Genomic DNA, 14131 nt, shown 5'->3' on the forward strand with positions numbered 1-14131 from the left:
TGTATTTAAATATAAAAGATATTTTAATATTGCAAGGTAGATTTTGCCATTAGTTAGGAACCTTTCAGATGGATTAAATAATATTTTTGTAAATGAGATATTATTATTGAAAAACATGAATATTTAAAGAATTTTAAAAAAAAAAAAATTATGAATGTATAAACTGTAAAGAATTCTTTTTTTTATTTTGTTTCTTTGACCGTTAAAATTTTATTGAAGTGTTAAATTTTTGTAGTAACATTTGTTAATTTTATTTGCGTGGTGCCTTCCAGTAATAGAAAGCAAATGGCCAGCCCAAAGTGGAAGCAATGAAAGCAGACCATCCAATTAGTTGTGGAGCCAATCTCTTAGTCTCAGCTACAGCCCAGTTCTCACCGATACGGCCTTGAGCTTGTCTCCTAGCAGTAGAAGACAAAGATCTAGTCACACTAGAATTCATAACATTTCTCATTCTATTTAGTCCAGCTGGTCTGAATAACATTTTTTTTTTGTTGTATTATATATTTGTAGTTGTTCTTATAATTTTTATTCTTGCAATGTAAGATAAGTATAAGGTTAAAGAAATCAAAATACGTGATTTATATATATTTAAAAAAAAAAAATTACAAGATTACTAAAAAGATATTTATTGATTGTTCTCGAAGTTTATAAGGGAAGGGGAGAAACTGCGTATTATACATTTCGAAAACAAAGAAAATCCTCAGGCTCTTATAGGCTACATCCTTTTTTTTATTATTTTTTTGGGACAAAACCCGATATATACCAAGTTTAAAATGTTCGGCCCTTTTTATCACGAAAAGGCCCTTGTGCATCCATTTAATCCAAAGTGATTTGCTACGCTGATATGCTACGCTGATATGGTATGCTCTATGCTATGCTACGCTGATATGCTGATATTCTATGCGTTTGTATTACAATGGGTCGAGTCGGGTTGGAAATCGAGTTGAGAGTTGAGGACAAGGGGAACAACAAAGAAACAATGCAGCAACATCCCTCATTGTCTTCATCTACAGCAATATCCCACTATAAAATTTAGTGGTTCCTGCCACCCCGCAAGCATAGGACAGTGCGTGCGTTTCCACATTATTGTTTTTTTGCGGGGCAAAGGGGCCGTGAGAGAGAAAGCCGAATGAAGTAATAGAGGGACTACTAAAACAATTCGCGCACAAACTTTCCACCACTGCGGGACCTTCCCCTTGTAACTTACCCGCATTGATCCGGGTAAGCTGTAACCAATCTGCAAATAAAAAATATGCAATCACGAAGTTTAGAAGCTGTGAATATTCGTATTGTTAATATGCTTCAACTGGAGTTAAACTTATTATGTAGGGGTAAATATATCATGAGAGTTAGGTATAACTTTCAATTAAATATAATTTCAGTAAAATATAGCTTTCGTTATATATATAAATTTCTATTGAAGATTATGGAAAGTAGAGGCATCTTATTCTACCGATTCGTACCTTATTATAATCTTGTAGTGCCTATGCTAGGCACTCATTTATTGTAAATTTATCAAATTGGCAAACGAAAAGAAAATAAGAAAGATTAGCTAATTGTGCGCTTCTTATTCTATAATTATCCTCTTATTAATACAACACAATGCTATGATTTATATTGACCATTTATTCTCTACTCTGTATCAATTGCAAAAGTAATATTGTAATAATTTTTTAATAAATGTATTATCAGCTGAACAAAATTAAGTCTCAATTAATATATCAATGATCGAATAACGTCAACCAGAATAGTAGAGTTAACTGTTGTTTTATTGTTTGTCCTATCTTTCAAACTGATTAAAAGGTGGAATAAAGATTGTCACAACCAGGTCCCATTTTTTACACTTCAAAAAACTATGCTCTTATTATTTCTATAGTATAAGTTTAGATTTTTAATCTGTAGAGAGATTTGCTGTATACAAGATCAGCTTGACCTAGAGAAAACATGACCCTTATTGCATATCCAACTTTAACGAGAAAAAAAACAAAATAGCTAGTATAGTTTAGAACAGCGGAATAAAACAAGTACTGTTGATTTTACAAAGCAATTTAAACATATTTTAATTATTTTAATTTTAGAACCTTACACCTCTTGACCACACAACCAATAGTTTATGTCAATAGGAATAGTATTGAATACTACTAAAATAATGATGAATATTATATTAACTATAGTTTACTAGTGTATAACAAAGCTATCTTGCAGCTACTAATTTTATTGATGGTGGGGATAATGTTATGAGTATATTATTTTCTATCTCTATATCCATTTCCGTGTCAAATATAACGTGAACATTCAACTGATCTGTTACTGGGTGGTTATTTTCATCACCTAGAATGCGGTGCATGTAGATATCTTCTTCATGAAGTTTTTCGGTATCTACCAGGATGCAGGTTGTTACCGCCTTGGGAACTATTTGGTAGTTGTATTCATTTATTAAAGAAAGGTATTGTTCTGAGCATATTAAGGTATGGTTAATCTCATCGCATAAGGCTATTTGTAGTACACCATTGACTTCGGTTATTTCTAACAGGATGTTCACATTCTGGTTCAGTTTTCGGAGAGCTAATAATCTCGATGGCTTTGTTGGTCCTTTTAAAGTTGTAGATATTCCCTGTGATATCTCCAGTCTTCCATATTGATCATCAAAATTTTGTAATTGATCCTTGAAAGTCGACGCTAAAGATATCAGCTGATTTAGCTTAACTTGGAGTTTATTATTGGTCTCTACAACTGTTGTTTGGAAGTAATCAATTATGCTTAGAATTACTTTATTATTGCCATTTTTATTTTTGAAAAAAGTACTCTTATAGTCTTCATTAATACTACCATAAACTTTGTCAGTAAGCCAAGGCAAAAAATAGTCTTTGAAGCAGATCTCTTCTTCATTTATATTTTCAATGAGGAGTAAAGCATTAGTTAGCATGTGTTGAATTGGGGTTTGATCTAATATCTGGTTGTCTTTGTCATTTTCGTTTTGGAGCCTAATACTCCTTATCATACCATTAATTCTAGTACATAGAGCCAGAATTTGCTCACATACAGGTATTAAAACTAATATTAAAATTTGTTTAAAGTTAGAGTACATCTCATTTCCGATTCGTGCCCATTTTTTTAAATTCTTTTCATTAATGATGTCTACAAACCAGCTCTGTAGATCCTCATCAGTTTGGCCAATAAGGAACATATCTTCTAATGCCGCTCTATAGTCCTTACCTTTTATAGTCTCTAGGAATTCAAAGTAGGGGACTACTAGATATTTTTCAATGAGCATTAAATGGTCCTGTAAAAATCCATTTAGCGACCTCATCTTGATGAGACATTCAATTGCATCTAGTTTATCTTGATTTAGTATAAGATCTCTGAGATCAATTGTGATGCAGGAGTTATCTTCTAACCATAACATATATACACCTCTTTTTTCAACTGACTTCATTAAAGCCACAGGTTTCAATCTACTGTTTACATCACGGAGTTTTACTGTATTTATAAGATATTCACCATCTACCAGGACTTGTAATTCTGTTGCTTCTTGGATGTAACCAAAATGAAGGTCTACAACTTTCTTATCCGGGTCCTCTATAGTTCTCCATACTTTAGTCATGTTCTTATACGGAACCATTTCGATCTGCTTAGCTTCGACCACAAACTTTACAATTCGTGGCATATTTTCGGTTATATCATTATTAGGTATGCGCAGTGACGAATCATCATTTACTGGAAAAGTTATTCTGTCCCATAAAGAAATGTTTACGTTAGGCTTGGGGCCCAGTTTCATAGGTAATAATCTCAGTAACGAAACAAGCTTCCCATCATTGAAAACATTATATATCCTAACACTACCATCCCGCAGAAACATCGATATGTACTTACCATCAATAGGATCCCAACAATAGTCTAAAACAATGTTGATATCTCTAACGTTAATCTTCACAATAGGTGTTGAATCACTGATACGATATACGACAATGCTCCGCCCATCCTGATTCATGGCATAGAGTCCATACCTAGGATTATATTTTAGGAAACCATCTCGCACAACCTCATGGTCCATTCTTGGGGTCCTGTAACTTCATAAAATCATCTAGTTCTAATATGGCCTTCCAATATTTTAGGAAACTGCGAAATTACGTCATTTTTAGATCTCAAAGGTTTTAGAATATTTTTCTTATTTTTGTATTTCGTTTTTTTTTTTTCAAATTTTATCGATTTATATAAATTTAACATATTAATGCATGCAAGAACATATTAAGATTTGTTTTTGAGTAAATAGCTAGTCAATTATAAGGAAACGGACCTCTGAACGTGAGACTTTCTATTTATTATACTGGCTAGTATTTACAGTTGCATGAAGCTATGTTTAAGAAAGAACCACATATTAAAGCACTGAGCAATTTGAAGAATTCAGAGAGGAAGAAGTTGCAAGAGAGATGTCGTGTACAGACTGGTTTGGAAGAATACTCGTTTAACTCTAACACTATTAAGCAGACTAACTTTAAGGGTGTTACCACACTTGGTACTATATACACGAATGAGACCAATGCACCAATATGGTTCAAAGAGAAGCACGATGATACTATGTATCCAACGGTTATCACTTGTTGGGAGAATAGAAATTTGCTCCCAATTGTTCTTACTCATACCATTGTCATTGAAGATCATATCTATAATGGTGCCAATTTAATGATATCCGGTACTTTACCACCATTCGATGAGAAACTTAAAATAGGTACTGTGTGTGGTATTGCGAATAGGTTTGACCCCGATGTTGTTATTGCAGTTGGGGTGGTTAAGATGGACCTGCCATCATTTTCAAGGGTTATTGGCCAGACTGGTGTAGCTGTACAGGTTGTCCATCAGTATAATGACGAACTGTTGAAGTTATTCAAAGTGCATGATGAGCCCCCAAAGACTGAATTAGAAGTTGATATAGAAAATAGTGATAGTGAATTAGAAGCAGATGAAATTGATGAGGTAGAACCATCGGAGGCTGATACAGATGACCACGCTCATAATGCACCAGTAAAGGAACAAACTGTTGATGATATTGCGGTAGTTTTAGATTCTCTTTCTGTTGAGGATATTGACTATTTTATCACCCGAGCATTGTTTTACACCATCTCGCAAGATACAAGTCTTGAAACTCCAATTTCAGCTTCCAATTTTGTCTCAAACCATATTAATCATAATCTTCCTAAAGGTACTAATTTAACAGAAGTCAATATAAAGAAAAGTAGTTGGAAAAAGACAGCAAAATTCCTAAAACATTTTGAGAAGGAAGGATTCTTAAAGTTGAAGGGGAAAGGTGATGATCTAACAATCGTTAGTACTAATAAGAGTAAAGACGAATTGAAAAACTTTTTACCTTATCCGATTATTGGGACACAGAGCTCAACCTCTTCTTCGACTAAAGAGGGATCTCAAAAAAAGACAAACGGTAACAACACACCAGGTATTGAGATCGTTTCCTTGTATAAACCAGTCAATCTAGGAAAAGAGTTAGCTATGCTAGCAAAGTTGCCTTCACAACCATTTTATACTGAAATGGAAGTCAAGGAATGTGTCAATAACTATATTGCCTCTAAAAATATGGTTGACAACAAAGATAAGAAAATGTTGGTATTAGATGATTTGTTAATGGCAATGGTTTACAAGAAAAAGGAAGACCAAGCTACTAAAGATAGAAGGGTCTCTAGAGCTTCAATCCTAGAACCGATTCTTAAAAATAATTTCAACAAGAATTACCACTTATATAGAAAAACCCAGAATAATGAACTCCTTGCATTGACAAAAACACCGCTAAAGGGTGACCCACCAAGGGTCAAGATTGTCACTGAGATGAAGATCGGAAGGAAAGTTGTCACTAAGATCTCTAACTTTGAAGTATTCAAAATTGATCCAGAAGATTTTGCAGCTGATATTAGAAAGAAATGTAGTGGTTCGACTACGATCGGAGAAGTGACTGCCGGTGGGAAGAAAACTGCTGAAGTTCAAGTTCAAGGACCTCATGGACCTCTAATTATGGAATATCTGAACTCATTGGGAATTCCAAACAAGTGGATAGACTTTGAAAATAAACTAAAAAATAAAAAGAAACGCTAAAAAAACAGAAACAATTGATCATGAGTAAAATTGACTTCATAACCATCCATCTTCATTATTTTTTTTTTTTTTTTTTGGTTTTTTTTATATTTTTTTTGTTATTTTGGTCATACCTCATTATATATCTAATTGAAAATGTTATAGACTCGATCCATATCCATCATTTTTATTGTAAGCTAGTTTGATCAAATAGTTGAGAACCTTACAGTATATTTTATATCATTATAGTACTTATATAAATGAATTAATACTTACCAAATATATCATATTATTACCCGGATTCATGAACTATTCTTTGCGGGACGGTTTTTTCTTGGTAGAACCTGTATGCCGTGGATATGGAAAGCCATTGAATGACGGCCAAGAGGACATTTAATAGCTTCTAGATACTTATAATGATATATGGTTGTCGTTGCAGCAGTTGATTGATTAGCGAATATTGTTCAGGTTTATCGAAACTTAAGGGAAAATCTTCTTTTAGGGTCAATCGTTCCATATATATCTGTTGTTGGTATTGACTGAAAAAGTCGTCTTAAAAGTTTTAGTCATAACAATTCAGTCATTATAATACTAGTTTTTGGTACAGAGTTTTCTATTTCCTGGTTCTAATTCATTAATTATTGATTTTGCAGGTAGCCATAAAAAAAAAAATGACTTTGCCTGTGATCAGAAATGTTCTTAGGTCAAGGCCACAGAAAGTAGGCTTACTTTGGAAGCTAAATGGAAGAAGATTCTTGGCAACAGAAACTGTTTCAACACCACAGCCAGTAGCTCCTACTTTAACGAAAGAACAGGCCAAGAAAAGAGAAATCAAGAGGCTGGCATTGAAAAAGGCTGAGGCTAGGAAACCTGCTTCAACACATCCTTTGTATATGTCTGTGCCATTGGCATTGAGATACTTAAGAGCTGCAGAGGTAGGTAGACCTGCACAGCATCAAACCATAACAGCAACTACTCTGGTGGTTGCTGATAAAGGTAATGCTGCATTGGCGGGGAATGTGTTGTATCCTCATCCCTTAAAACAGATGAAGATTGGTGTGTTTAGTAACAACGCAGAATTGTTAGAGAAATTGAAGGAGAGATATGGGCAACAGATAGCTATATCAGGGGGGGAGGAATTGATTGCAAACATAAAAGCTGGGAAGACTAGAGTTGATGGGCTTGGAAAGGTTTTTGCAACCCCAGAAATTTTCCCAGCAATCGCCAGTCAACTGGGTAGAGTCTTGGGTCCTCGTGGTCTAATGCCTAACCTTAAGAAGCAACATCAAAATACAGTTGGAGAAGACTTGGAGAGTCTTATAGAACAAAATTTGGGTCTAGTTTCGTTCAGACAGAGAGGTAACAATATTTCTGTTAGTGTTGGTCGCTGTAGTTTTAGCGATAAAGATATTATTGAGAACTTAATCGCCATTAGAAATGCTTACAAGCAAAGTCTGGCTACACAAGTTGCCAAAAAACCAAGCATATTGGGTAAGACCACTCTTTCAACCACATTAGGCCCTGGTATTGTAATAGATTTTGTCTGATACATTAGTTATATCGTTTATCACCATCTATCTACCCTATAATCCTCGACCAGAAATTGTATATAATACATACCATGTAAATAATAGTCATTTTTGCTTGAGTTAGTCTTAAAATTCATAGATATTTTTATTAATATTATTATTATACTATATAAAAATAGCGTCGCTAACATATATTTGCATACACAGTGCAAAGTTAATACACAGGAAGAGCAGTAGGTATTTATTTACAGTAATCCATAGTTCTGAATAAAACAAAATCAGTGCGGATTTTAATCTTTGAGAATCTTATCAACTTTTAATTGGAAGTAGACATATAAATCATCTTTCAGTGAGTTAAATACCACCTTCCCTTTTCTTTCCTTCTTTTGATAATTTTGGCAGTTCGTTTGCTCATCATCCTGGCTAGAAAACCGAACTTCCTCTTCCTTTTCAATGTACTAGGTTGATAAGTATTACCTCTGGACTTCCATCTTCTCTGGAATGGATTTATTATGAATGAGGGCATAAATAGGCCAAAAGCGCTTCCTATAGGCGAGGACGCAACAGTATGGTTGTTAACTCTGGATAACTCAAGGGATTGATTCATTGTAGACCTAGTAACACCAAATGGTGCAGATATCATAGACAACGCACGACTTTGTATCTTTTGATTTATCGGATTGAGTTGAAATCTATTAAATTTTAACATTGTGTTGAACAGGGTTCTACTCATCTTCTTTTTTATAATGATTATGCCTTCTATTAATTTGATGTCACAATAGAGGAAAGTATAGAGGCTATGTATAATCCCATGAAATATAATGGGATGTCTAGTAAGTAAATGTAATTTGAATTTCAAAATTGCGTTTTTCTAGATTTAGTCAATATGTTGAAGTCTCGCTGGAGCGAATAAAACATACTACGTAGAAAGTTACCAATTTGTTTGGGATGGATCAACCATCTAATATTATATTACATATTTTATAATTTAGACATTAATAGGGATATTGTTACAAATTTTGGTGAGTACAAAGTTTTTTATGTTTGGCAGTGCATCTAGATTAGAAATGATTTCGATTATCCGGACCTAAAATCAATTGATGAAGAGAGTGCACCACGGTAAGAAAATAAAAAATGATGGGAAAAATGATAATTTCTTATGAATAATAATAATTGTTAGGTTGTTATGATTTCGATTTTGTTGATCTTCTTGGTCGCCTTTTAGCTATTGGGTCTTCCTGATTGTCATTAATTTCAGAATTGGCATTTGTGGTACTTTTCTTTTGCGATCTCTTCCTCTTTGGGGACTGGCTACTTTCTCCATTCACAGTTTCTTGTAGCTCTTCTTCATCCTCTTCTTCTAATTCTGGAAACTCTTTAGATTTCTTACTTCTATTTCCACCAAGATATCCAATCCTTTCCATGATCTTCTGATAATCAGTGATATCTTCACTATAAACGCAACCACCACTCTTGGGAAATGTTTTTATATTCTCTGCAAAAGATTGCTCTATGAATTTAGTCTTTTTTTTGCGAATATCTCTTTCGTATTGGCCACAGAGCTCAGACAATAAAACATTACTCTGTTTCCCTAGTTGCTTTTCAAACACTCTATTAGCCTGGTATACACCTTGTTTCAAACACATGAGCCAGTCATCAATACATTCACTTTTGGATCTGTGCAAGTGGGTTTTGAATCTTTTTATCCCTTGGGCATGGAATTTAGTATAGTTGGCAAAGCCAATCCCAAGTTTCAGTCCATATTTTTCGGCTAGCTTTTCAAATATTTCTTTTAAGTCTTCTTGATCAATGGTTGAAGACTCGACAAATATAGGCGGTTCATTTAACACGGTCATGAAAAAAGTTGCAATTATCTGAACTAATGTCTTATATTTCATGTTCTTTAATGGAAAGCACCAAACATATCTGGTTCTAAAATCTCTACAATAAAATACATGCGAAAATTTACCTTCAATTTTTACTTCTTTTCCTGGCTCGTTACCGTCATTTTCTTCTTCAAATGGAGCAAATACCTCAATATGTATCCGCTCAAGAGGCAATAGGTCCTCATTTATGTTACGATGCCTTACTTTTTCTAGAGGTTTTACTTTCCTATCAGGGTTGCACTTGTTACAATAAAGGAGTGCTCTTTGTACATAATCTCTGGTACAATTGGCATACACTTCTCTCAGGCACTGAAATAAAACGGCTGTCTTCAAATGATGATTTGTTATATGTGCCAACATAACCGCATCATATAATTTATCAGGTTCCATAACAATATTGTTGTCAACTTTATTATCTCTAATGTTCCCCTCGTTGTCCTTATAGAATCGTTTTATCAGATTGGAATATTTAGTTTCAGCAGCGTTTGGGGGCCAGATATTCATAGCTTTCATAACAGACTCCATAGTCAATTTATCTTCCATCAGTAACGTATAGGTTTCCTGTGTTAGCTTACCAGCCAGCCCTTCTGCAAATCTCCTCATATCTTTATCACCACGCTTGAGGAATTCGATGTCTAAGGTACTCTCTTCGCCTGTAAGATAATCTAAATAGCTCTCATTGAAATCAGGCATAACAAATTTATTGTATAGTTCAACCTCTATATGAGACATATTTGTTGTACCTGCGGGTCGACGCTTAGTTGCATGGAATGTCTCCAAATCAAATTTCTGTCTCTCAGTAGCAATTGCTTGGTTATTTTGTTTCCTAATGGACTCAATTTCTTGACTCATACTAACCTTCATGATGACAATTGCGTTTTAGTTTAATATTTTCCAGTTTTTAAAAATGTTATTTTTTTAATAGCGACCTTATAGACTTGTTTGAATCAATTGTTATTTTTTTTTAGAAGCAATTATTGACTTATTTTATTAAACCTTCAAAAATGTTAAATACCATACAACTCCACATATATCCAAGTTTCTTTGTTTTACTTTTTAGTAAATAAATGCTAAGCAATGAGGTAAAAATGGTGACAGATCCTATATCAAAATTTAAAACACCCTAATGATAGTCATATATTTGTATTTGTTTATCTATTGCAACTGTTTATGCTCATCGCAATTTTTTTTTTTTCCGCTGAAATTTTAAATTTTTTTTTTCACCGGTTTCTCGAGCATTGCTACGGTGTTTTCTATGTATTTATCCTATGTTAATAATCAAACAGTTGGGTTAGTTGTATGTACATTCAATAATGGATGATGTTTCTATATATCTATTGGTTTACAAGCTAAATTCATTAATGAATTTAGTTAGCATGTCATAAAAGTAGTCCTGGGAGTTTGTCTCTGGCAACCAATGCATACCACCTTTAATCAATCCCGAGCATTTGGACCAGTAGAGGGGGTTACTGCATTTCTCCCAGGTCTTCAGTAGTTTGACTTTATCAATGAAACTAGGAACAAACTCGTCATTCTCTGGGTACGCCACTAGAAATGGGATGGTAATTTGTCCCAATGTTGATTTCCAAGCTTCCTCTCCTAGGTCACTCGAGAAATAATCATCATCACCGCCTTTGGTCATTAAAGAACTCCATCTGTAGGCAGTTACTGGTGTTCCACCCATCTGGTTGGCATATACGGAAGGAAGTAATTCATCACCTTTTCCCTCTGACACTAATTTCAAGGGCAGTTCATTCAGTTTATTCAGTTCTTCAATACCTACCTCATCAGCAAAAGCCTCTCTATCTGAACAAGAGCCTTGAAGAACCGCAGCATCTATACCGTAAGAACCTTTCTTTAATATGTAGTGGATGACATCCTGAGAACCAGTTGAATGGCCCATAAGGATGATTTTGTCACGGTTACCACCTGCTTCTGACTTCAAATACTTGATTAGCATCTCTATCTCATTAATGTCATTATCTAAAGAAGTAGTACCGTAGCCTTTAAAACTGCTAGTGAGCTGAATCTGAATCAATCCATAGTCAACTTCGTTCAATATAGGACCCATACGATCTACGAAGGGAACGGTAAGTAACCCATCGGTCATACCACCAATCATAACGACTACTTTTTTATAAGCCAACGGCTCGAATTCAAACGCTACATGCTTTGGAGCATACCGATGAAGAGTACCATTAAATGCTACCATATTGGAGTTTTGTCGTTGTGGAAGTCCGTTATTATGAATATGTTTGCTATCACTAAATCTTAATTAACTCTCTCCCTTAAGTCATGATTTATAGCAAATAGATTACTGGTCAAGCTTACTAATCTAAACTTTATATTTTTTTTTATGTTATGGAGATGAAAAGGTACCATACCTCTTAATATCGTACAATTTCAATTTTTACACATAAAGAGTTTATACGAATCCCAAGAAGAACTAATCTTGCGAAGTGGTATGTAATCCAGCCGCAGTTAGATATATTAAGGTAATAACCCCTTATTGCTCAATAATCCATAACTACAAACCTATTAAATTAATACTGCCAATCTTCATCCTCGAGAAAATTCCCATTACGTCATAATGATTTACGGTCCGGTTAAATTCCGCAAGGACATTAAGTACAGGAACATCTCCCCACCATCGAATATTTCTTCGAGATATAGGGACCAATGGTTTATCGAATTTGGAAGTATAAAAACCCAGGTTTCAACTTCCCCTTGGAGGAAAGAGTCCAATTGTGAATATACTTAAACTGTAACCATTATAAAAAAGCAAATAAAAACGTATATTTCATAAATGTCATTTTATGTCGGTGTTGATGTTGGATCAGGCTCTGCACGTGCATGCATTGTGGACCAGAAGGGTGTAATTATCTCTATGTATGAGGAGGCCATAGACAAGGAGGAATTGAAAACTGGTTATGTAACACAATCTTCACGTCAAATATGGGATGCCGTATGCCTATGTGTTCGTACTGTGGTTCAGAAATCAGATGTTCCAAGAGACCGTATTATGGGGATTGGATTTGATGCTACCTGTTCGTTAGTGGTATTGGATGCTAACACATATGAAGAGGTTGCTGTAGGGCCTAATTTTGAAAATAAGGAGCAGAACATTATTATGTGGATGGATCATCGAGCAGTAAAAGAAACAATCGATATTAACAACACAGATGATAAATGCTTGAAATATGTTGGAGGTAACATGTCAATTGAAATGGAGATGCCTAAAATTAAATGGTTGAAGAATAACATGACTCAGGAACGGTTTGAAAATTGTATGTTTTTAGATTTACCTGACTTCTTAACCTGGAAAGCTACAGGAGTTGAAAAAAGATCATACTGTTCAGCTGTTTGTAAACAAGGTTTCCTCCCTCAAGGTGTTGAAAATTCAAAGAATGGATGGTCCAAGGAATTCTTGGAAAGAATTGACCTACCAGAACTAGCCAAGGACAATTTTTTGAAACTGGGTGGATCAGATAATGAAAAATCAAACTTTTTATCTGCTGGTCAATGTATTGGGACTGTTACTGATGTATTCAGTAAAGAAACTCTGATAGGTAAAAACTGTGCTGTTGGCTCTGGTATAATTGATGCATATGCAGGTTGGATAGGTACAGTAGGAGCTTCCACTAGATGTCAGGATTCTGATACTTTGGGAAAGAGTATTAATGAAAGTATAGGTAGACTTGCAGCAGTTGCTGGTACATCTACCTGTCATATAGCTCTTTCGAAAGATCCCATTTTTGTTAATGGTGTATGGGGGCCTTATAGGGATGTAATGGTGCCACACTATTGGTGTGCAGAAGGAGGACAGAGCTGTACTGGTGCACTACTAGCCCATGTATTGACCACACATCCATCGGCTCAATTATTAACAAAGTTAGCTAATGAGAAGGAGGTAAGTAAGTTTACGTTTCTAAACTCTCATATCAATAAAATGATGCAAGAGCGAAAATTAGATACACCTTTGATGCTAACTAAGGACTTTTTCCTGTACGGTGACTATCATGGCAACAGATCACCAATTGCTGATCCAAATATGAGAGCAACTGTAATTGGTCAGTCAATGGATACATCAATTGACGATTTAGCTATCACTTATCTTGCAGCCTGTGAATTTATTGCACAACAGACAAAACATATAATACAAACGATGGTTTCTTCTGGCCATAAAATTTCTTCCATATATATGTCTGGTGGACAATGCAGAAATGATTTGTTAATGATGCTAATGGCCAATTGTACTGGCCTTCCTATAATTATTCCGAAGTATATAGACTCCGCTGTTGTTTTTGGATCAGCCATCCTTGGAGCTATGGCGGATGCTTCTAGACATCAGAACGGTACGACAACAAAGGACTATGTTGGCGATACCTTATGGAGTACTATGGTGAAAATGACACCAGAAGGATCTTCTGTATTTCCTTTCGACGAAAACAATATTACTAGGAAGCTTCTACAAGTAAAATACAAGATATTCATTGATATGGCGTACAGGCAAAGAGAATACCGTAACATGGTTGATTTTGCCCTCGGTTTAAACGGCGCTTAAGTAATAATAACACTAAAAATGCTGTTTTTCTATAAAGCCCAAAAGTTATATAAACATTCTTCTATACACAA

The 14131-nt window shown here is 34.7% G+C and overlaps 8 protein-coding genes across 8 annotated transcripts; 3 read left to right on the top strand and 5 right to left on the bottom strand.

Annotated features, from left to right (window-relative positions):
• Positions 1 to 250: 250 nt before the first annotated feature.
• COX26 (Cox26p) lies at positions 251 to 481 on the bottom strand (the record flags this gene model as incomplete). The annotated part of the gene is made up of 1 exon (XM_071055217.1): positions 251 to 481. One exon carries the CDS (start codon positions 479 to 481, stop codon positions 251 to 253), a length of 231 nt encoding a protein of 76 aa, XP_070909910.1.
• A 1713-nt stretch (positions 482 to 2194) lies between these two features.
• Positions 2195 to 4054, bottom strand: APC4 (anaphase promoting complex subunit 4; the record flags this gene model as incomplete). The annotated part of the gene is made up of 1 exon (XM_071055218.1): positions 2195 to 4054. One exon carries the CDS (start codon positions 4052 to 4054, stop codon positions 2195 to 2197), a length of 1860 nt encoding a protein of 619 aa, XP_070909911.1.
• A 302-nt stretch (positions 4055 to 4356) lies between these two features.
• TMA64 (Tma64p) lies at positions 4357 to 6102 on the top strand (the record flags this gene model as incomplete). The annotated part of the gene is made up of 1 exon (XM_071055219.1): positions 4357 to 6102. The coding sequence occupies one exon, from the start codon at positions 4357 to 4359 to the stop codon at positions 6100 to 6102; it is 1746 nt and encodes a 581-aa protein (XP_070909912.1).
• Positions 6103 to 6752: 650 nt separating this feature from the next.
• MRPL1 (mitochondrial 54S ribosomal protein uL1m) lies at positions 6753 to 7628 on the top strand (the record flags this gene model as incomplete). Its single annotated transcript, XM_071055220.1, has 1 exon — positions 6753 to 7628. One exon carries the CDS (start codon positions 6753 to 6755, stop codon positions 7626 to 7628), a length of 876 nt encoding a protein of 291 aa, XP_070909913.1.
• A 328-nt stretch (positions 7629 to 7956) lies between these two features.
• Positions 7957 to 8343, bottom strand: MRX14 (mitochondrial 54S ribosomal protein bL34m; the record flags this gene model as incomplete). Its single annotated transcript, XM_071055221.1, has 1 exon — positions 7957 to 8343. The coding sequence occupies one exon, from the start codon at positions 8341 to 8343 to the stop codon at positions 7957 to 7959; it is 387 nt and encodes a 128-aa protein (XP_070909914.1).
• A 451-nt stretch (positions 8344 to 8794) lies between these two features.
• On the bottom strand, positions 8795 to 10360 carry FOB1 (replication fork barrier binding protein FOB1; the record flags this gene model as incomplete). The annotated part of the gene is made up of 1 exon (XM_071055222.1): positions 8795 to 10360. The coding sequence occupies one exon, from the start codon at positions 10358 to 10360 to the stop codon at positions 8795 to 8797; it is 1566 nt and encodes a 521-aa protein (XP_070909915.1).
• A 478-nt stretch (positions 10361 to 10838) lies between these two features.
• On the bottom strand, positions 10839 to 11708 carry RNJ42_05059 (uncharacterized protein; the record flags this gene model as incomplete). The annotated part of the gene is made up of 1 exon (XM_071055223.1): positions 10839 to 11708. The coding sequence occupies one exon, from the start codon at positions 11706 to 11708 to the stop codon at positions 10839 to 10841; it is 870 nt and encodes a 289-aa protein (XP_070909916.1).
• A 594-nt stretch (positions 11709 to 12302) lies between these two features.
• Positions 12303 to 14060, top strand: RNJ42_05060 (putative phosphotransferase; the record flags this gene model as incomplete). Its single annotated transcript, XM_071055224.1, has 1 exon — positions 12303 to 14060. The coding sequence occupies one exon, from the start codon at positions 12303 to 12305 to the stop codon at positions 14058 to 14060; it is 1758 nt and encodes a 585-aa protein (XP_070909917.1).
• Between the last annotated feature and the right edge of the window lie 71 nt (positions 14061 to 14131).

This window comes from Nakaseomyces bracarensis (assembly GCF_045282275.1).
Source record: "Nakaseomyces bracarensis strain CBM3 chromosome Unknown Scaff13_0, whole genome shotgun sequence".
NCBI classification, from domain to species: domain Eukaryota; kingdom Fungi; phylum Ascomycota; class Saccharomycetes; order Saccharomycetales; family Saccharomycetaceae; genus Nakaseomyces; species Nakaseomyces bracarensis.